Source organism: Bombina bombina, chromosome 6 (assembly GCF_027579735.1).
Source record: "Bombina bombina isolate aBomBom1 chromosome 6, aBomBom1.pri, whole genome shotgun sequence".
In the NCBI taxonomy this organism is placed as follows: domain Eukaryota; kingdom Metazoa; phylum Chordata; class Amphibia; order Anura; family Bombinatoridae; genus Bombina; species Bombina bombina.
The window spans coordinates 289,826,754-289,850,335 of NC_069504.1; the positions used below are offsets into that span (position 1 = coordinate 289,826,754).

Consider the following 23,582-nt stretch of genomic DNA (forward strand, 5'->3'; position numbering starts at 1 on the left):
AGTTTATTAACTTTCAACTGTCATAACTCTTTCTGTGCTTCTTATAGGCACAGTACGTTTTCATATTATAGTAAATTACTTGAAAAGTATTTCCAAGTTGCTAGTTTATTTGCTAGTGTGTTAAACATGTCTGATTCAGAGGAAGACATCTGTGCTATATGTGCTAATGCCAAAGTGGAGCCCAATAGAAATTTATGTACTAACTGTATTGATGCTACTTTAAATAAAAGTCAATCTGTACAAATTGAACACATTTCACCAAACAACGAGGGGAGAGTTATGCCGACTAACTCGCCTCACGTGTCAGTACCTGCATCTCCCGCTCGAGGGGTGCGTGATATTGTGGCGCCGAGTACATCTGGGCGGCCATTACAAATCACATTACAGGATATGGCTACTGTTATGACTGAAGTTTTGGCTAAATTACCAGAACTAAGAGGTAAGCGTGATCACTCTGGGGTGAGAACAGAGTGCGCTGATAATGTTAGGGCCATGTCAGATACTGCGTCACATCTTGCAGAACATGAGGACGGAGAGCTTCATTCTGCGGCTGACGGTTCTGATCCAAACAGATTGGATTCAGATATTTCAAATTTTAAATTTAAGCTGGAAAACCTCCGTGTATTACTAGGGGAGGTGTTAGCGGCTCTGAATGATTGTAACACAGTTGCAATACCAGAAAAAATGTGTAGGTTGGATAAATATTTTGCGGTACCGTCGAGTACTGACGTTTTTCCTATACCTAAGAGACTTACTGAAATTGTTACTAAGGAGTGGGATAGACCCGGTGTGCCGTTCTCACCCCCTCCGATATTTAGAAAGATGTTTCCAATAGACACCACCACACGGGACTTATGGCAAACGATCCCTAAGGTGGAGGGAGCAGTTTCTACTTTAGCTAAGCGTACCACTATCCCGGTGGAGGATAGCTGTGCCTTTTCAGATCCAATGGATAAAAAGTTAGAGGGTTACCTTAAGAAAATGTTTGTTCAACAAGGTTTTATATTGCAACCCCTTGCATGCATTGCGCCTGTCACGGCTGCAGCAGCATTTTGGTTTGAGTCTCTGGAAGGGACACTTGAATCAGCTCCATTAGATGAGATTACACACAGGCTTAAAGCTCTTAAGTTAGCTAACTCATTTATTTCAGATGCCGTAGTACATTTAACTAAGCTTACGGCTAAGAATTCCGGATTCGCCATTCAGGCGCGCAGAGCACTGTGGCTAAAATCCTGGTCAGCTGACGTTACTTCTAAGTCTAAATTTCTTAATATACCTTTCAAAGGGCAGACCTTATTCGGGCCCGGATTGAAAGAAATTATCGCTGACATTACAGGAGGTAAAGGCCATGCCCTGCCTCAAGACAGAGCCAAACCTAAGGCTAGACAATCTAATTTTCGTTCCTTTCGGAATTTCAAAGCAGGAGCAGCATCAACTTCCTCTGCTCCAAAACAAGAAGGATCTGTTGCTCGCTACAGACAAGGCTGGAGACCTAACCAGTCCTGGAACAAGGGCAAGCAGGCCAGGAAACCTGCTGGTGCCCCTAAAACAGCATGAATTGAGGGCCCCCGATCCGGGAACGGATCTAGTGGGGGGCAGACTTTCTCTCTTCGCCCAGGCTTGGGCAAGAGATGTCCAGGATCCCTGGGCGCTAGAGATAATATCTCAGGGATACCTTCTGGACTTCAAATACTCTCCCCCAAGAGAGAGATTTCATCTGTCAAGGTTGTCAACAAACCAAATAAAGAAAGAGGCGTTTCTACGCTGCGTACAAGAGCTTTTATTAATGGGAGTAATCCATCCAGTTCCACGGTCGGAACAGGGACAAGGGTTTTACTCAAATCTGTTTGTGGTTCCCAAAAAAGAGGGAACTTTCAGGCCAATCCTGGATTTAAAGATCCTAAACAAATTCCTAAGAGTTCCATCGTTCAAAATGGAGACTATTCGGACAATTTTACCCATGATCCAAAAGGGTCAGTACATGACCACAGTGGATTTAAAGGATGCTTACCTTCACATACCGATTCACAAAGATCATTACCGGTATCTAAGGTTTGCCTTTCTAGACAGGCATTACCAGTTTGTAGCTCTTCCATTCGGATTGGCTACGGCTCCGAGAATCTTCACAAAGGTTCTGGGTGCTCTTCTGGCGGTACTAAGACCGCGAGGAATTGCGGTAGCTCCGTACCTAGACGACATTCTGATACAAGCTTCAAGCTTTCAAACTGCCAAGTCTCATACAGAGTTAGTACTGGCATTTCTAAGGTCGCATGGATGGAAGGTGAACGAAAAGAAGAGTTCTCTCTTTCCACTCACAAGATTTCCCTTCTTGGGGACTCTTATAGATTCTGTAGAAATGAAGATTTACCTGACAGAAGACAGGTTAACAAAGCTTCAAAATGCATGCCGTGTCCTTCATTCCATTCAACACCCGTCAGTAGCTCAATGCATGGAGGTGATCGGCTTAATGGTAGCAGCAATGGACATAGTACCCTTTGCACGCCTACATCTCAGACCGCTGCAATTGTGCATGCTAAGTCAGTGGAATGGGGATTACTCAGTCTTGTCCCCTACTCTGAATCTGGATCAAGAGACCAGAAATTCTCTTCTATGGTGGCTTTCTCGGCCACATCTGTCCAGGGGGATGCCATTCAGCAGGCCGGACTGGACAATTGTAACAACAGACGCCAGCCTACTAGGTTGGGGCGCTGTCTGGAATTCTCTGAAGGCTCAGGGACAATGGAATCAGGAGGAGAGTCTCCTACCAATAAACATTCTGGAATTGAGAGCAGTTCTCAATGCCCTTCTGGCTTGGCCCCAGTTAACAACTCGGGGGTTCATCAGGTTTCAGTCGGACAACATCACGACTGTAGCTTACATCAACCATCAGGGAGGGACAAGAAGCTCCCTAGCAATGATGGAAGTATCAAAGATAATTCGCTGGGCAGAGTCTCACTCTTGCCACCTGTCAGCAATCCACATCCCGGGAGTGGAGAACTGGGAGGCGGATTTCTTAAGTCGTCAGACTTTTCATCCGGGGGAGTGGGAACTTCATCCGGAGGTCTTTGCCCAAATACTTCGACGTTGGGGCAAACCAGAGATAGATCTCATGGCGTCTCGACAGAACGCCAAGCTTCCTCGTTACGGGTCCAGATCCAGGGATCCGGGAGCGGTTCTGATAGATGCTTTGACAGCACCTTGGACCTTCGGGATGGCTTATGTGTTTCCACCCTTCCCGATGCTTCCTCGATTGATTGCCAGAATCAAACAGGAGAGAGCATCAGTGATTCTAATAGCGCCTGCATGGCCACGCAGGACTTGGTATGCAGATCTAGTGGACATGTCATCCTGTCCACCTTGGTCGCTACCTCTGAAACAGGACCTTCTGATCCAGGGTCCCTTCAAACATCAAAATCTAATTTCTCTGAAGCTGACTGCTTGGAAATTGAACGCTTGATTTTATCAAAACGTGGTTTTTCTGAGTCAGTTATTGATACCTTAATACAGGCTAGGAAGCCTGTTACCAGAAAGATTTACCATAAGATATGGCGCAAATACTTATATTGGTGCGAATCCAAGAGTTACTCATGGAGTAAGGTTAGGATTCCGAGGATATTGTCTTTTCTACAAGAAGGTTTAGAAAAGGGTTTATCCGCTAGTTCCTTAAAGGGACAGATTTCAGCTCTGTCCATTCTTTTACACAAACGTCTGTCAGAAGTTCCGGACGTTCAAGCTTTTTGTCAGGCTTTAGCTAGGATCAAGCCTGTGTTTAAAACTGTTGCTCCACCATGGAGTTTAAACTTAGTTCTTAATGTTTTACAGGGGGTTCCGTTTGAACCCCTTCATTCATTGATATCAAGTTGTTATCTTGGAAAGTTCTGTTTTTAATGGCGATTTCCTCGGCTCGAAGAGTCTCTGAGTTATCTGCCTTACATTGTGATTCTCCTTATCTGATTTTTCATTCAGACAAGGTAGTTCTGCGTACTAAACCTGGGTTCCTACCTAAGGTGGTCACTAACAGGAATATCAATCAAGAGATTGTGGTTCCATCTTTGTGTCCTAATCCTTCTTCGAAAAAGGAACGTCTGCTACACAATCTAGATGTAGTCCGTGCCCTGAAATTTTATCTACAGGCAACTAAGGATTTTCGACAAACGTCTTCCCTGTTTGTTGTTTATTCTGGTCAGAGGAGAGGTCAAAAAGCTTCGGCTACCTCTCTCTTCTTTTGGCTTCGTAGCATAATACGGTTAGCCTATGAGACTGCTGGACAGCAGCCTCCTGAAAGAATTACAGCACATTCTACTAGAGCTGTGGCTTCCACTTGGGCCTTTAAGAATGAGGCTTCTGTTGAACAGATTTGCAAGGCTGCAACTTGGTCTTCTCTTCATACTTTTTCCAAATTTTACAAATTTGACACTTTTGCTTCTTCGGAGGCTGTTTTTGGGAGAAAGGTTCTTCAGGCAGTGGTTCCTTCCGTATAAAGAGCCTGCCTGTCCCTCCCGTCATCCGTGTACTTTAGCTTTGGTATTGGTATCCCATAAGTAATGGATGATCCGTGGACTGGATACACTTAACAAGAGAAAACATAATTTATGCTTACCTGATAAATTTATTTCTCTTGTAGTGTATCCAGTCCACGGCCCGCCCTGTCACTTTAAGGCAGGTAATTTTTCCATTAAACTACAGTCACCACTGCACCCTATGGTTTTCCTTTCTCTGCATGTTTTCGGTCGAATGACTGGTAATGGCAGTTAGGGGAGGAGCTATATAGCAGCTCTGCTGGGTGAATCCTCTTGCACTTCCTGTTGGGGAGGAGTTAATATCCCATAAGTAATGGATGATCCGTGGACTGGATACACTACAAGAGAAATAAATTTATCAGGTAAGCATAAATTATGTTTTTTCTTTCATGATTCAGATAGAGCATGCAATTTTAAGCATCTTTCTAATTTACTCCTATTGTCACATTTTCTTTATTCTCTTGGTATCTTTATTTGAAAAGCAAGAATTTAAGTTTAGATGCCGGCCCATTTTTGATGAACAACCTGGGTTGTCCTTGCTGATTGGACAGCACCAATAAACAAGTGCTGTCCATGGTTTCTGAACCACAAATTGGCTGGCTCCTTAGCTTATATGTCTTTTTCAAATAAAGAAAACAAGAGAACAAAGAAAAATTGATAATAGGAGTAAATTAGAAAGTTTCTTAAAATTGCATACTCTATATGAATCACAAAAGAAAAAATTTGGATTCAGTGTCCCTTTAACCCCTTAATGACCACAGCACTTTTCCATTTTCTGTCCGTTTGGGACCAAGGCTATTTTTACATTTCTGCAGTGTTTGTGTTTAGCTGTAATTTTCCCCTTACTCATTTAATGTACCCACACATATTATATACCGTTTTTCTCGCCATTAAATGGACTTTCAAAATACACCATTATTTTCATCATATCTTATAATTTACTATAAAAAATTTTATAAAATATGAGGAAAAAATGGAAAAAAACACACTTTTTCTAACTTTGACCCCCAAAATCTGTTATACATCTACAACCACCAAACAAAAACCATGCTAAATAGTTTCTAAATTTTGTCCTGAGTTTAGAAACACCCAATGTTTACATGTTCTTTGCTTTTTTTGCAAGTTATAGGGCCATAAATACAAGTAGCACTTTTCTATTTCCAAACCACTTTTTTTCAAAATTAGCGCTAGTTACGTTGGGACACTGATATCTTTCAGGAATCCCTGAATATCCATTGACATGTATATATTTTTTTTTAGAAGACATCCCAAAGTATTGATCTAGGCCCATTTTGGTATATTTCATGCCACCATTTCACCGCCAAATGCGATCAAATAAAAAAAATTGTTCACTTTTTCACAATTTTTTTCACAAACTTTAGGTTTCTCACTGAAATTATTTACAAAAAACTTATGCAATTATAGCATACATGGTTGTAAATGCTTCTTTGGGATCCCCTTTGTTCATAAATAGCAGACATATATGGCTTTGGTTTTGCTTTTTACTAATTAGAAGGCTGCTAAATGAGACTGCGCACCACACGTGTATTATGCCCAGCAGTGAAGGGGTTAATTAGGGAGCATGTAGGGAGCTTCTAGGGTTAATTTTAGCTTCAGTGTAGTGTAGTAGACAACCCCAAGTATTGATCTAGGCCCATTTTGGTATATTTCATGCCACCATTTCACCGCCAAATACAATCAAATTAAAAAAAAACGCTAAATTTTTCACAATTTTAGGTTTCTCACTGAAATTATTTACAAACAGCATGTGCAATTATGGCACAAATAGTTGTAAATGCTTCTCTGGGATCCCCTTTGTTCAGAAATAGCAGACATATATGACTTTGGCGTTGCTTTTTGGTAATTAGAAGGCCGCTAAGTGCTGCTGCGCATCACACATGTATTATGGCTAGCAGTTAAGGGGTTAATTAGGTAGTTTGTAGGGAGCTTGCGGGGTTAATTTTAGCTTTAGTGTAGAGATCAGCCTCCCACCTGACACATCAGACCCCCTGATATCTCCCAAACAGCTCCCTTCCCTCCCCCACCCCACAATTGTCCCCGCCATCTTAAGTACTGGCAGAAAGTCTGCCAGTACTAAAATAAAAGTTTTTTAAAAAAAAAAATACATCTTTAGCATATTTACATATGCTACTTTGTAGCAACCTCCCTGATCCCCCCCCAAAAACAGCTCTCTAACCCCCCCCCCTGCCTTATTGGGGGCCATCTTGGGTACTGGCAGCTGTCTGCCAGTACCCAGTTAACAATATTTTTTTCTCTTTTTTATTTAATTTTTTAACAGTTTTCTGTAGTGTAGCTTCCCCACGACCAACCCCTACCCCCACCCCCTCCCAGATCCCTTAGATTACTTTTTGGGGGCATTTATTCCCCCTCTTCCTCCCACTTATTACATAATCATTTCTGTAGTGTAAGCGGTTCCCACCCGCTCCCTCACGTGCACGCGCCCGCCCGCCGATCCCCCGTGCACGCGCGCGTGTCTGTGCGCGCCCCTGACTCTCCCGATCCCGCCCCCCTCTGTGACTCTGAATCCATCGATGGCCGCCCACCCGCCTCCCACTGCAGCTCCCACCCACCAACGATTGCGGCCATCGATGTCCGGTGTAGAGAGGGCCACAGAGTGGCTCTCTCTGCACCGGAGGGGTAAAGATTGTTATTGCAGGATGCCTCGATATTGAGGCATCCTGCAATAACCGGAAAGCAGCTGGAAGCGATGAGGATCGCTTCCAGCTGCTTTCCAAACCGAGGACGTACGCCATACGTCCTCAGGCGTTAACTGCCTTTTTTCTGAGGACGTATTGCGTACGTCCTCGGTCATTAAGGGGTTAAGCGACCAGTGTTGACGAGTTTCACTGTCTGCTTAATTTGCTCAAGTCCATGTCAGGAGCGATGCTACAATACTGTCACACTTGAGAGGCTGTGTTTCTGTTCCACAGCATGGATTCTGGTAAGATTGTTTAAATTTTTACTTTATCTTTATAGAATCGTGGGTTAATATCTCCTAAGGGAAGTTATTGAACAGTGGGCATTACTCAAATGTGTTTTCTTTGATTTATGCTTCTTTTTGTGTGACATTTATTTGGGCTCATAGACTGTTGTTATACGGTAACGGGTCATACAGGTGTTTTACTTTCACTTTGAACGCTGCACAGCTTGTAGCTGGGCGCGCTTTTTATCATAGCAGGGGCAGTCCTGCATTGCGCACTAAGTGAACGGGTGTGGTCACACTTTCGTTTTCTCTTTCCTGACCGAGCTAGCTGTCTGAAAGGTCGCTTCTTCTCTCGTTGCCTGGGTCTAGGGGGTGGTGAGTGCCCCAGTCATTGGGGGTACAAAGGTGCCGTTTTGTGAGAGATAAAAAATTCATTTATTTGTATCCTACTGTTCTTAGCTCAAGCTATGGAGGATCCTTATATGCTTGAGGGTACTCCCTCTATTCCTAATAGTAATACCTCTCTATATTGTGAGGAGGCCTTGGTGTGCCCGCCCTCTCATCTATGTTCCATATGCATCAACAAGGTTATTATGTCTAATAAGGTTAACCCCTTTAGTACGACTGAGCCGTCCACCTCTGAGGACTTGCCGTCCCATGAGCTGCGTACCCATCAATAATCTCCATTGTTGCATGCAGCTTCCCGTAGCACGCCTGATCGTCTGGAGGGAGCCTTCAGACGTTACCGCTCAGTTAAAAATGGCGGTGTCTGAGGCCCTTAGTGCTCTACCTCGCCCTGCTAAGCACACGTGAAAGGTTAAGCATAGCTCTCCGGTCCAGGGGACATCCAGTGATTTACTTGATTTGTCTGCCTTTCAAGTATCCCAGGATGGGTCACACTCTGAGTCGTCAGAGGGTTAAATTTCTGGTTCGGAGTCTGCTACCTCTAGGCCTCCGGCTGCGGAGGAGCCAGCCTTTAGATTTAAAATTGAACAACATTTTCTTCTAAAGGAGGTTCTGTCGACATTAGAGGTTCCAGAGGCCAAGTTGCCTGATGAACCTTTGATACCTAAATTAATCCCAGTGTACGAGGACAGGGTAGCCCTGCTAACTTTCCTGTCCCTGTACAAATGGCGAATATTATTAAAAACGAATGGGAGAGAATTGGATCTTCCTTTTCCCTTTCGTCTGCCTTTAAAAAATTATTCCCAGTCCCGGACTCTCAGCTGGAGTTGTGGGGTTCCGTCCCTAAGGTGGATGGTGCTATCTCCACATTAGCTAAGCGTACTACTATCCTTCTTGAGGATAGCTCGTCTTTTAGAGAGCCGATGGATAAAATGATGGAAACTTTTCTCAGAAAAATGTTTCAGCATACGGGATATTTATTTCAACCGGCAGCGGCTGTTGCCTCAGTTGCTGGTGCTGGGGCCTACTGGTGCGACTCCTAAAGGAATTGATCGAGGTGGAAGGTCCCCTCAACCGTTATTCAAGACAGAATTAAGGCTTTGAGAATTGCTAATTCTTTTATCTGTGATGCAAACATGCAGATTATTCGCTGGAATGCTAAAATCGCTGGTTTCTCAGTGCAGACGCATCAGGTGCTCTTGCTGAAGTCCTGGTCTGCGGACATGACTTCTAATTCTAGGCTACTTTCTATCCCCTTTAAGGGAAACATTTTATTTGGTCCAGGCCTGGACTCCATTATCTCCACGGTTACAGGGGGCAAGGGCGCCTTCCTACCGCAGGATAAAAAGAACAAGTCTAAGGGACAAGGTTCTAATTTTCGTTCCTTTCTTTCTGAAAAGTCCCAACGTCAGCAGTCTTCCTCTAAGCCCGAGCAAACCAAGAGCACTTGGAAGCCGGCTCAATCCTGGAATAAATCCAAGCAGAAAAAGAAGCCCGCTGAGAACAAGTCGACATGAAGGGGTGGCACCCGATCCACAGCCGGATCGTGTAGGGGGCAGACTGTCGCTGTTTTCAGACGCCTGGTCCAGGGATGTGCAGGATCCGTGGGTCCTGGAGGTCAGGGATACAAGATAGGGATACAAGATAGGTTTCAAATCTCATCCACCCAAGGGCAGATTTCTCCTCTCAAGCCTGTCTTTAAAACCAGAAAAGAGGGAAGCCTTTCTGGGGTGCGTGCGGGATCTGTACTCCTTGGGGGTCATTGTCCTGGTTCTATCTCAGAAAGAGGTTTGGGTTACTACTCAAACCTGTTTGTGGTCCTAAAGAAAGAGGGAACTTTCCGCCCAATTCTGGACCTAAGGTGCTTAAACAAATTTCTAAATGTCCCCCCGTTCAAGATGGAGACAATAAGGTCCATTCTTCCTCTAGTTCAGGAAGGACATTTCATGACCACTATAGATCTGAAGGATGCGTACCTTCACGTTCCAATCCACATGGACCACTTCCAGTTCCTAAGGTTTGTGTTCCTGGATCAGCACTTCCAGTTCATTGCACTTACGTTTGGTCTAGCTACGGCCCCAAGAATCTTTACAAAGGTTCTGGGAGTTCTCCTGGCCGTCGCCAGAACCCAAGGTATAATAGGAGCTCCTTACTTGGATGATATTCTGGTTCAAGCGCCATCCTTTCATCTCGCAGAGGACCATTCGGTATCTCTTCTCTCTCTTCTTCGATCACATGGATGGAAGATAAACTTAGAGAAGAGTTCTCTTATCCAAGTACCTCAGATTAGTGTCCGCCTCTTTTTTGTACCTCCTGTTATCATTCAGTGTCCTCTAGAGCTTGGGTATTAGTTTCCCAACAGTAAGGAATGAAGCCGCAGACTCTCCTTGTATTAAGAAGGAAAACCTAAATTATGCTTACCAGATAATCTCATTTCCTTCTGTACAAGGAGAGTCCGCGGCTCCCGTCCGTGTTTTCTCCGATGGGCGGACCCCTAAATTTTGTGCACCTTTTATACCCTGATATTTCTCCTACTGGTCTTCCCTCGGCAGAATGACTGGGGGATAGGGGAAGTGGGAGAGGTATTTAAGCCTTTGGCTGGGGTGTCTTTGCTTCCCCCTGGTGGCCAGGTTCAGTATTTCCCAACAGTAAGGAATGAAGCTGTGGACTCTACTTGTACAGAAGGAAATTAAATTTTCTAGTAAGCATAATTTATGTTTTTGTTGGGTTTCAAATCCCTTTAATTGTATGTATGTTTTTTCAAAAGTTCATTAGATGTCAGTTAGTAAAACTAAAGATTTGTGTTTCTAACACAAGCTGTTCTTCTGAATTATTCCTTTAGGAAACAGCACATGAAGAAATCAGACTAAAACTTCAGGCAAAGGTTGATTCTTTAGATAAAGAACTGATGGGACTTAAAACATTACTGGAGAAAAAGGAAGGGGTAATGCTTTAATTTTCATTCTTAATTTGTGTGTTCATATTTCTGCTTAAATATATTATGAATATAGCATTTTAGTGTACTTGCAAAATATATTATGTACTAGAACCCAACAATTAAAATGAAACCTTTGGATAATTCTGTAGTGTTGTGTCAGGGTTATGTAAGAATTTCAGCAAGAAACGGAATTCTATCATTTGCAAAGGATAATGCAAATAAAGCTGAATCCTTTTAGTTGTGATAAGCCTATAAATTAAATCAAGGCCATATCTTAATAAGTAAACAAAAATAGATTTAGTGAAAAGATTCTTAATTAAAAATAATTTAGCTGTAAGTGATACTAATGCATTTAAGATTTCAAAAATTGAATAACCCCTTAAATGATTATCTAAAACACTAACACTGCTATATGGATAAAACTGTCAGGTTAGAACTAGCACAAGTACCTAAATATAGCTTGTAATAAAAATTTCCAGAACCTTTCTTATTGGAAATTGTTTGGAACAAAACATTTTTATTTTTTTTACATTTTTGGTTTAGCCAGTAATGATAAGGTAAATTTAATAATAATGGTAAACCAGGAAAAAAGTAGAGATTCATATTTCTATATTCCTAACAGACTTGGTGTCATTGTCAATAGATAAGTTGACTGGAATTATCGAAGAAAAATAATTTGTGACTCTAAAAAGTATTTATTAGTCCACCTGATCATATTGAAAAGGAGAGAAATGTTAAAATAATTGCAAAAGCTAAATCATATTAGCATTAAAGGGACAGTCTACATCTTAAAGTCATCTTAAAGTCTTACTTTAGATTAAGCTGCAAATATCGTCCTGCACCCTTTCTTTATCATGTAGCAGGAACAGTAAAACAGTTATTTTAAAATGAATATTGTTTCTGGCCACTTTGAAATGGCAGCCAAGCTATGCCCACTGATGACATCACGATCTGGGCTACATCTAGGCACTCTGCTGAATAACATTGACAGTCTGTTGAATCCAACTAGTGAGCCTTTTATTGATGGCCGCCATTTGCAGCCCAGATCATGATGTCATTAGTGGGCAGAGCTTAGCAGCCATTTCAAAGTGGCCAGAAACAATATTTATTTTAAAATAACTTTTTGTTACCATTCCAGCTGCATGATATTGAAATGGTGCAGAAGGATATTTGCAGCTTAATCTAAGGTAAGACTTTAAGATGACCAAGGTGTAGACTGTCCCTTTAATATTTCAGGTGAACTAGTTTCATAATCACTTTGAGGCTATAAGTTTGGAAGTCAGATTGCCAGTCCATCTAAACAGGCCACATAAATTTCAGCAATTTTAGTCTTGACTGTGTAATCCCAGTAGTATTGGACCTCTGCAGACCGTCGGCAGATCAGCAAGCCCAGCAGCAGAAAATGATCCGCTTCAATCCATTTTTTTTTAAACTGACACTACTGATTACTTGATCTTGAAGCCAGCTAAATGTTGGGCTCAGATTGCCACCTGCCTAGTCCATAGCAACTATAGCATGAGTCTATATTACTTGATAGAAAAAATGTCAAATGCCAGATTTGCTTCAGAATAAAGCAAAATATTTTTATATTTGTATCTTCCTTAAAAATTAGATTGCCCTTTGTCAAGTCTTTAAAATTAACTCCTAAAAAAAGTATTGCTGTCTGTATTTTTTTTTTTTTTTTGGTAAAATGTACTTTTGTTTTTTCTGTGCTAGCTTTAATGTATTGGTAAGAAAATTATGCTTTATTCTTTTTATTATCCTCTAAGGAATGCAGCCAGCTGAAGTCAGAAATTGATAAAGCACGTGGCTTTGTTGCAAAGGTGCAGAGTGTCATTAAGGAGAAAGAAAAGCATGAACAGGAACTTGAGGCAGCTCTGAAGAAGGTCCAAGATTCCTTTGATGAGAGTAAAAAACGTCATAAAACAGAGCTTGATGCTATGAACAGTAAATTAGCAAACACGGTAAATAGAAACTCATTTTTCCTTCTATCTTTTAATAGTTAAAGGGACATTAAAGTCTAAAATTTCATGCTCTAGATGAAAGTTTAATTTTAACTATTTTACAGTTTACCTCTATAATCTAATTTGCTTTATTCTATTAGTATTCTTTGTTTAAAATCATGCCTAGGAGCAGCAACAAACTACTAGCTGCTGATTGGTGGCTGCACATCAATGTATTTTGTCATTGACTCACCCAGTGTGTTTAGCTAGCTCCCAGTAGTGCATTGCAGCTCTTTCAACTAAGTATACCAAAGAATGAAGCAAATTTGATAACAAAACTAAATTGAAAAGTTGTTTAAAATTTGCATGCTCTAAAATTTGCATGCTCTATCTGGCATATGGCATATAGGAGGGTAAGAAACCTAAAGGATTGTTTAGTGAGGACTGATGTTGGCTCAGAGAAGAAAATAAGCTAGAGCTTTATAGCACAAAAGTCTTCAGGATCATACCCCTGTTAAGGATGCTCTAATTGCCATTATATGATTAAAGGCAGGGAATTTCTTCACCCTAGAACAGGACATAAGTTTAAGATAAAAGGGGTATTATACATGTGAAACCTCCTATATCATTTATCTAATTAAATGCCCTAATTCTTTGATATATATATAGGGAACGTATTAATCAACATAAATCAAATATTAGATGTGGTGACCCTAAAGAACCATTGTCAAGTCATTTTTTGAAGCAAGTCATAATGTTAGCCAGTTCTGGTGGCAAATCATTGATCAAGTAGGAAAATTAAGGGGAGGAGGAGATAGAGAAAAGGTTTTAAAACAAAAAGAAACCTATTGGATATATCATCTTGAGAGTATGTACCCTAAGGGCTTGAATAGGGAGATTGACTTTTCAGTATTCATTTAATGTTGTTTTTATTTTCGTGTAGAATTTTGAAATTAAAATGGACATTGCACATTGTATAAATATTTAGAACGTTGGGAAGGCCTTTATAAATAGTGATCTGGTTCTTTCATTCCTACAATTCTATTTATGAGATTAATCTATATAAGATGTGGGCCACTAGATAGAGGATAGTATGCATGTTACTTGAATCATCTGTATGTAATTTAAATTGATTGTTTAGCCTATAAATTGTAAGTATAGGTGAATATGCAACATATGCCTGATTAAATCCAGTGGGGCCGAAATGTTGCATTTTGTACCTTGTCTGTGAAGAATAAAGTAGGAGACTTTTTATGAAGATACATGTGGTGCTGTGGAATTGATTGTCTTTTACTGTTCCAGGTCTAAGGATCCTCAAGCAACTCTTAGACGAGTTAGTGGTTCCTTGGTCATATTGTCTGATCTAAACATGTCCCCCCTTTTTCTTCTTTTTCTCCAACATTGGTGTGTCCGGTCCACGGCGTCATCCTTACTTGTGGGAATATCTCTTCCCCAACAGGAAATGGCAAATAGTCCCAGCAAAGCTGGCCATATAGTCCCTCCTAGGCTCCGCCCACCCCAGTCATTCTCTTTGCCGTTGCACAGGCAACATCTCCACGGAGATGGTTAAGAGTTTTTTGGTGTTTAAATGTAGTTTTTTATTCTTCTATCAAGTGTTTGTTATTTTAAAATAGTGCTGGTATGTACTATTTACTCTGAAACAGAAAAGGATGAAGATTTCTGTTTGTGAGAGGAAGATGATTTTAGCAGACAGTAACTAAAATCGATTGCTGTTTCCACATAGGACTGTTGAGATGAAGTAACTTCAGTTGGGGGAAACAGTTAGCAGACTTTTCTGCTTAAGGTATGACTAGCCATATTTCTAACAAGACCATGTAATGCTGGAAGGCTGTCATTTCCCCTCATGGGGACCGGTAAGCCATTTTCTTAGTCAAGCAAACAGAATAAAGGGCTTAATATGGGCTATAAAACTGGTAGACACTTTTATGGGCTAAATAGATTGTTTTATTTGGGCATTTTATACATGTTTATGCTGATAATTCTCATTTATAAACTTGGGGAACGTTTTTTAACGGCAGGCACTATGTTAGACATCTTTTCCAGTCAGGGAGGGCCTTCCCAGTTGTAGGCTGAGCCTCATTTTCGCGCCATTACTGCGCAGTTGTTTTTTGAGAGCAAGACATGCAGATGCATGTGTGAGGATCTGAAAGTAGCTGGAAAAGTTTCTAGAAGGCGTCACTTGGTATCGTATTCCCCTCTGGGCTTGGTTAGGTCACAGCAAAGGCTATAGCTGGGACTGTATAGGGGTTAAATTTGTAAACGGCTCCGGTTCAGTTATTTTAAGGGTTAAAATTTTGGTAATTTTTGAACAATTCCTTCATACTTTTTCACATATTCAGTAATAAAGTGTTTTCTGTTTAAAATTTAAAGAGACAGTAACGGTTTTGTTTTAAAACGTTTTTTGTGCTTTATTGACAAGTTTAAGCCTGTTTAACATGTCTGTGCCTTCGGATAAGCTATGTTCTATATGTATGAAAGCCAATGTGTCTCCCCATTTAAATTTGTGTGATAATTGTGCCATAGCGTCCAAACAAAGTAAGGACAGTACTGCCACAGATAATGAAATTGCCCAAGATGATTCCTCAGATGAGGGGAGTAAACATACTACATCATCTCCTACTGTGTCTACACCAGTTTTGCCCACGCAGGAGGCCCCTAGTACATCTAGCGCGCCAATGCTTATTGCCATGCAAAAATTGACGGCTGTAATGGATAACTCCATAGCAAATATTTTATCCAAAATGCCTACATATCAGAGAAAGCGCGATTGCTCTGTTTTAAACACTGAAGAGTAGGAGGGCGCTGATGATAATTGTTCTGTCATACCCTCACACCAATCTGAAGTGGCCATGAGGGAGGTTTTGTCAGATGGGGAAATTTCAGATTCAGGAAAAATTTCTCAACAAGCTGAACCTGATGTTGTGACATTTAAATTTAAATTAGAACATCTCCGCGCACTGCTTAAGGAGGTGTTATCTACTCTGGATGATTGTGACCACTTGGTCATTCCAGAGAAATTATGCAAGATGGACAAGTTCCTAGAGGTTCCGGTGCACCCCGACGCTTTTCCTATACCCAAGCGGGTGGCGGACATAGTGAATAAGGAGTGGGAAAAGCCCGGCATACCTTTTGTTCCCCCCCCCCCCCCTATATTTAAGAAATTATTTCCTATGGTCGACCCCAGAAAGGACTTATGGCAGACAGTCCCTAAGGTCGAGGGGGCAGTTTCTACTCTAAACAAGCGCACTACTATTCCTATCAAGGATAGTTGTGCTTTCAAAGATCCTATGGATAAAAAATTGGAGGGTTTGCTTAAAAAGATTTTTGTACAGCAAGGTTACCTTCTACAACCCATTTCGTGCATTGTTCCTGTCACTACAGCAGCGTGGTTCTGGTTCGAGGAACTAGAAAAGTCGCTCAGTAGAGAGACTCCATATGAGGAGGTTATGGACAGAGTTCACGCACTTAAGTTGGGTAACTCTTTTATTTTAGATGCCGCTTTGCAATTAGCTAGATTAGCGGCGAAAAATTCAGGGCTTGCAATCGTGGCGCGCAGAGCGCTTTGGCTAAAGTCTTGGTCAGCGGATGTGTCATCCAAGACAAAATTGCTTAACATCCCTTTCAAAGGTAAAACTCTATTTGGACCAGAATTGAAAGAGATTATCTCAGACATCACTGGGGGAAAGGGCCACGCCCCTTCCACAAGATAGGCCTTTCAAGGCCAAGAATAAGTCTAATTTTCGTTCCTTTCGCAATTTCAGGAACGGACCGGCCTCTAATTCTGCATCCTCTAAGCAAGAGGGTAATGCCTCACAACCCAAACCAGCCTGGAAACCGATGCAAGGCTGGAACAAGGGTAAGCAGGCCAAGAAGCCTGCTGCTGCTAACAAAACAGCATGAAGGAGTAGCCCCCGATCCGGGACCGGATCTAGTAGGGGGCAGACTCTCTCTCTTTGCTCAGGCTTGGGCAAGAGATGTTCAGGATCCCTGGGCACTAGAAATAGTTTCTCAGGGTTATCTTCTGGAATTCAGGGAACTACCCCCAAGGGGAAGGTTCCACATGTCTCACTTATCCTTAAACCAAATAAAGAGACAGGCGTTCTTACATTGTGTAGAAGACCTGTTAAAGATGGGAGTGATACACCCAGTTCCACTAAAGGAACAAGGAATGGGATTTTATTCCAATCTGTTCGTAGTTCCCAAAAAAGAGGGAACTTTCAGACCAATTTTGGACTTGAAGATCCTAAACAAATTTCTCAGGGTACCATCGTTCAAGATGGAAACCATTCCAACGATTCTACCCACTATCCAGGAAGGTCAATTTATGACTACCGTGGATCTAAAGGATGCGTACCTACATATTCCTATCCACAAAGAACATAAGTTCCTAAGGTTCGCCTTTCTAGACAAACATTACCAGTTTGTGGCCCTCCAATTCGGGTTAGCCACTGCTCCAAGGATTTTCACAAAGGTACTAGGGTCCCTTCTAGCGGTTCTAAGACTGAGGGGCATTGCAGTAGTACCTTACTTGGACGACATTCTAATACAAGCGTCGTCACTGTCAAAAGCAAAGGCTCATACAGACATCGTTCTGGCCTTTCTCAGATCACACGGATGGAAGGTGAACATAGAAAAAAGTTCTCTGTCTCCGTCAACAAGAGTTCCCTTCTTGGGAACAATAATAGATTCCTTAGAAATGAGGATTTTTCTGACAGAGGTCAGAAAGTCAAAACTTCTAAGCGCTTGTCAAGTTCTTCATTCTGTTCCACGTCCTTCCATAGCGCAGTGCATGGAAGTAGTAGGGTTGATGGTTGCAGCAATGGACATAGTTCCTTTTGCACAAATTCATCTAAGACCATTACAACTGTGCATGCTCAAACAGTGGAATGGGGACTATACAGACTTGTCTCCAATGATTCAAGTAGATCAGAAGACCAGAGATTCACTCCGTTGGTGGCTGACCCTGGACCATCTATCCCAGGGAATGAGCTTCCGCAGACCAGAGTGGGTCATTGTCACGACTGACGCCAGTCTAGTGGGCTGGGGTGCGGTCTGGGAATCCCTGAAAGCTCAGGGACTATGGTCTCGGGAAGAGTCTCTTCTCCCGATAAACATTCTGGAACTAAGAGCGATCTTCAATGCTCTCAGGGCTTGGCCTCAGCTAGCAAAGGCCAGATTCATAAGATTCCATTCAGACAACATGACGACTGTTGCGTATATCAATCATCAGGGGGGAACAAGGAGTTCCCTGGCGATGAAATAAGTGACCAAAATAATTCAATGGGCGGAGGATCACTCCTGCCACCTATCTGCGATCCACATCCCAGGTGTGGAAAACTGGGAAGCGGATTATCTGAGTAGTCAGACATTCCATCCGGGGGAGTGGGAACTCCACCCGGAGATCTTTGCCCAACTAACTCAATTATGGGGCATTCCAGACATGGATCTGATGGCGTCTCGTCAGAACTTCAAGGTTCCTTGCTACGGGTCCAGATCCAGGGATCCCAAGGCGACTCTAGTAGATGCACTAGTAGCACCTTGGACCTTCAACCTAGCTTATGTATTTCCACCGTTTCCTCTCATTCCCAGGCTGGTAGCCAGGATCAAACAGGAGAGGGCCTCGGTGATCTTGATAGCTCCTGCATGGCCACGCTGGACTTGGTATACAGACCTGGTGAATATGTCATCGGTTCCACCATGGAAGCTATCTTTGAGACAGGACCTTCTTGTTCAGGGTCCTTTCGAACATCCAAATCTGGTCTCCCTCCAGCTGACGGCTTGGAGATTGAACGCTTGATTCTATCAAAGCGTGGGTTTTCAGATTCTGTGATAGATACTCTGGTTCAGGCCAGAAAACCGGTAACTAGAAAGATTTACCATAAAATATGGAAAAGATATATCTGTTGGTGTGAATCCAAAGGATTCCCATGGAATAAGATAAAAATTCCTAAGATTCTCTCCTTTCTACAAGAAGGTTTGGAGAAAGGATTATCTGCAAGTTCTCTAAAGGGACAGATCTCTGCTTTATCTGTCTTACTACACAAAAGACTGGCAGCTGTGCCAGATGTTCAGGCTCTGGTTAGGATCAAGCTTGTTTACAGACCTTTGACTCCTCCCTGGAGTCTAAATCTAGTTCTTTCAGTTCTTCAAGGGGTTCCGTTTGAACCTTTACATTCCATAGATATTAAGTTACTATCTTGGAAAGTTTTGTTTTTGGTTGCTATTTCTTCTGCTAGAAGAGTTTCAGAGTTATCTGCTCTGCAGTGTTCTCCGCCCTATCTGGTGTTCCATGCAGATAAGGTGGTTTTGCGTACTAAGCCTGGTTTTCTTCCAAAGGTTGTTTCTAACAAGAATATTAACCAGGAGATAGTTGTACCTTCTTTATGTCCGAATCCAGTTTCAAAGAAGGAACGTTTGTTACACAATTTGGACGTAGTCCGTGCTCTAAAATTCTATTTAGAGGCTACAAAAGATTTCAGACAAACATCTTCTTTGTTTGTTGTCTATTCTGGTAAAAGGAGAGGTCAAAAAGCGACTTCTACCTCTCTTTCCTTTTGGCTTAAAAGCATCATCCGATTGGCTTATGAGACTGCCGGACGGCAGCCTCCTGAAAGAATCACAGCTCACTCCACTAGGGCTGTGGCTTCCACATGGGCCTTCAAGAACGAGGCTTCTGTTGACCAGATATGTAAGGCAGCGATTGGTCTTCACTGCACACTTTTGCCAAATTTTACAAATTTGATACTTTTGCTTCTTCGGAGGCTATTTTTGGGAGAAAGGTTTTGCAAGCCGTGGTGCCTTCCGTTTAGGTAACCTGATTTGCTCCCTCCCTTCATCCGTGTCCTAAAGCTTTGGTATTGGTTCCCACAAGTAAGGATGACGCCGTGGACCGGACACACCAATGTTGGAGAAAACAGAATTTATGCTTACCTGATAAATTACTTTCTCCAACGGTGTGTCCGGTCCACGGCCCGCCCTGGTTTTTTAATCAGGTCTGATGAATTATTTTCTCTAACTACAGTCACCACGGTACCATATGGTTTCTCCTATATATTTCCTCCTGTCCGTCGGTCGAATGACTGGGGTGGGCGGAGCCTAGGAGGGACTATATGGCCAGCTTTGCTGGGACGCTTTGCCATTTCCTGTTGGGGAAGAGATATTCCCACAAGTAAGGATGACGCCGTGGACCGGACACACCGTTGGAGAAAGTAATTTATCAGGTAAGCATAAATTCTGTTTTCGTTTAATACCTTGAATCAAACAGGGCTCCCCAGTAATCCTCATTGCGCCAGCCACATAGGACTTGGTATGCTGATCTAATTCAGATGTCCACTTCAAGTCCATTCGTTCACTAAATTTGACAGCTTGGGGATTGAACATTTAGTTCTTCTTCAACGTGGTTTGAAGCAGTGGTGTGCACTCTTATTTTGTATAGAAAACCTGCTACGATGAAGATTTTTTACAAGACTTGGGAGGTATTTTTGTCTTGGTGTGATTCTCAAGGTTTTTCAGTGGGATTCTTTTAGGGTTTCAAGGATTTTACAATTCCTTAAGGATGGGTTAGATAAGGGTTTATCTGCCAGTTCTTTAAAGGGTTAAATTTCTGTTCTTTCAGTATTGTCATAAAAAACTGACTAAGCTTCCAGATATTCAAACTTTCATTCAGGTGCTGGTCAGCGTTAGACCAGTGGTAAGATCAGCGTCTCCTCATTGGAACCTCAATCTGGTTTTGTGGTATTTGCAGGTTCATCCTTTTGAACCTATTCATAAGGTGGACATCCATCTCTTGTCATGGAAGACTTTGTTTCTTTTAACTATCTTGTCCACTGGGAGGGTCTCTGAGCTTTCTGTCTTATCTTGTGACTATCCTTCTCTAGTGTTCCATCATGACAAAGCTGTCTTATGCACTCACTATGATTTTTTTACCAAAGGTGGTTTGTTCCACGGATATCAATCAGGAGATGGTGGTTCCTTCATTGTGTCCTTCTCCAAAGAATGCTAAATAACGTCTTTTGCACAATTTAGACAAAGTTAGGACACTGAAGTTTTATCTCAAGCTACAAAAGACTTTAGACAATCTTCCTCCTTGTTCATTCATTTTTAAGGGCTCTTGGAAGGGCCAAAAGGCTTCTGCAGTCACCTTAGCTTTTAGTAAAGTTTACATGGACGCGGGGGAAGACTCCACCTCCTTGCATTACAGCTCATTCTACTAGATCTGTTGCCACATTGTGGGCTTTCAGAAATTAAGCATCTATTGAACAGATTTGCAAAGCCGCTACTTGGTCTTCTCTACAAACTTTTACAAAGTTTTATCATTTTGATGTGTTTGCCTCTTCGGAGGCTGCTTTTTTTTTTTTTTTTTTTTAAAGTATTTTTTTTATTGAGGTTGAATGCAGAATACAGAATGAATGCAGTCTCATTACACAAGAATAACGGAAACAAATAATACTTACAAATAGCTTTTTGAACAAAAGTACAGTGTTGTAATGCATTTTGAAGAACCTCTATTTTATATTATTTCCACTTTTGATTCCTCTTATGATATTAGAGGTCACTTTTGGACCTATGAAAAGTAGAAAAACTGAATAGAGAGGATTGGCTTATGGAATGGTCACTTTTGGACCTAGAAATGAAAGAAAAAAAAAAAAAAGGGGGGGAGGGGGGGAGTGTCAGCAGGCAAAAGCTGCTCTGTAAGAAAGTAAGGAAGGGGGGTCGGGCTCTGATAATCTAATAATATTTTACTCCAAATTAGAGGCAGGATGGAGTATTTAGCCATATTATTCCTTATTAGAGGGTATACGCATATATAGGACCATGCCCAATCATGTGGGTAAGTAGGAAGTTTAAATGGGAGGTTGATAGGGCAGAGGGGTATATAAACTATTAAAACTCTTAAGGAGAATAGGTCTTTCTTTAAGGTTGTGTGTATTATATATCAGGAAAAAGCAACAAAAAAAAAACCCATAAATAGCAGATCTTGGACTCCACTAGGGGCTTCCAAAGGGAGTTACAGTATTGCAGCAAATTGCAAGAGATATATGCATCAAATTTCTAACTCTATATTAGCAAACTTACAAGGAAGGGGACCCTTAATGGAAGGAGCATTAACAGTTGCATGGCGCAGACATCTTGAAGTTACCACTGGGGGTTAAATATACCAAATGAGATACACATCTAGGGTATACGGAGTATACATTGGGCAGCGTTAGTTTTAAATTAGGGGCTAAAATCTAGGAACTATGAGGTGATATATAGTTGCAGACATTTCCTTAAATAATAATCGCCTCATACTGGAGCGTAAGCATCACAACCCATAGAGGGTGGGACCCCTCTAAATATAAACCTAGGTAATAAACCTCCATTTTAACATAATAAATCAAAACCTATAGAGATTACATACATAACAAATTTCTCCAACATTGGTGTGTCCGGTCCACGGCGTCATCCATTACTTGTGGGAAATGTTCTCCCCCACAGGGAAAGGCAAGGAGAGCACACAGCAAGAGCTGTCCATATAGCTCCCCCTCTGGCTCCGCCCCCCAGTCATTCTCCTTGCCGCTCTGAACAAGTAGCATCTACCACGGGGATGGCGAGGAGTTTGTGGTGTTAGTTGTAGTTTTTTATTCTTCTATCAAGAGTTTGTTATTTTAAAATAGTGCTGGTTTGTACTATTTACTCTATAACAGAAAAGTGATGAAGATTTCTGTTTAAGAGGGCTATGATTTTAGCACAAGTAACTAAAATCCATTACTGTTACCACGCAGGACTGTTGAAACAAGAGAACTTCAGTTGGGGGTAACAGTTTGCAGACTCATCTGCTTCAGGTATGACTAGTCTCCTAACAACACAGGCTAATGCTAGATGACAGTCATTTTTCCCCTCAGGGGAAACGGTAAGCCATTTTTCTTTCACCTCAGCATAAAAGATAACAGGCTTCCCCTTTTTGTTTTTTATGCTGGTAGACACTGTTAGGGGCTAAATCGATTGGTTTTTATTACAATATTATACCATTTGAAATATTTTATAAGCTCACATACACTTGGGAACGTTTTTTATTGATCTGGCTTGTTTTTGACACCTAAATCTAGTCAGGAAGGCCCCTTCACTCTAGTGTGCTGAGGGAGGAAGCCTCATTTTGGCACTTCAGCTGTGCAGTTGAATTTCAAGGCAGTGCATGCAGATTCATGTGAGAGGGTCCTGTGGTTCAGAAAGTGACTCCAAAAGGCTTTTTTCTGTGAATGGTGACCCCTAAGGAAGGTAAAAAGCTGCAGCAAGGCTGTAGCTGGGATTGTGGTGTGTAAAAACGGTTAAATCCAACAATTAGCTCCGGTTTGCTTGTTTTAAGAGCTAGAGTCTCCATATTTGCTGTGCAATACTTTCTAAGCATTAAGACACTGGGGTCCAAATTTCAGAAAAATCGGATATTGCCTTCATAGTTTTTTGAACATTCAGAAATAAATGTGTCATTTTATTATTTAAAGAGACAGTAACGTTTTTGTTTAAAATCGTTTTTATTGCATTGTTTGCCTGCCTAAATCTGTTTAACATGTCTGTTCCATCAGATAACCTATGTTCTGTGTGTATAGAGACAAATGTGGTTCCCCCTTCGAGTGTTTGTCATAATTGCGCCATAGCGTCCAAACAAAATCAGGACAGCTCTGTTATTTTTCATAATGTTGCCCAAGATGATTTATCTAATGAAGGTAGTGGGGATAGCTCTACATCCTCTCCTTCTGTGTCTACACCAGCTTTGCCCGCGCAGGCGACACCTAGCGCGCCAGTGCTTATTTCTATGCAACAATTATCAGCAG

At 41.8% G+C, this 23,582-nt stretch overlaps 1 protein-coding gene across 1 annotated transcript in view; it reads left to right on the forward strand.

The window, feature by feature from the left end:
* The window catches only part of EEA1 (early endosome antigen 1), a 643,459-nt gene that overhangs the window by 533,559 nt on the left and 86,318 nt on the right, over window positions 1-23,582 (forward strand). The window contains exons 20-21 of the mRNA XM_053719231.1: window positions 10,712-10,813; window positions 12,577-12,771. Coding sequence (XP_053575206.1) covers window positions 10,712-10,813; window positions 12,577-12,771 — 297 coding nt within the window. The remainder of the gene's footprint in view (window positions 1-10,711; window positions 10,814-12,576; window positions 12,772-23,582) is intronic.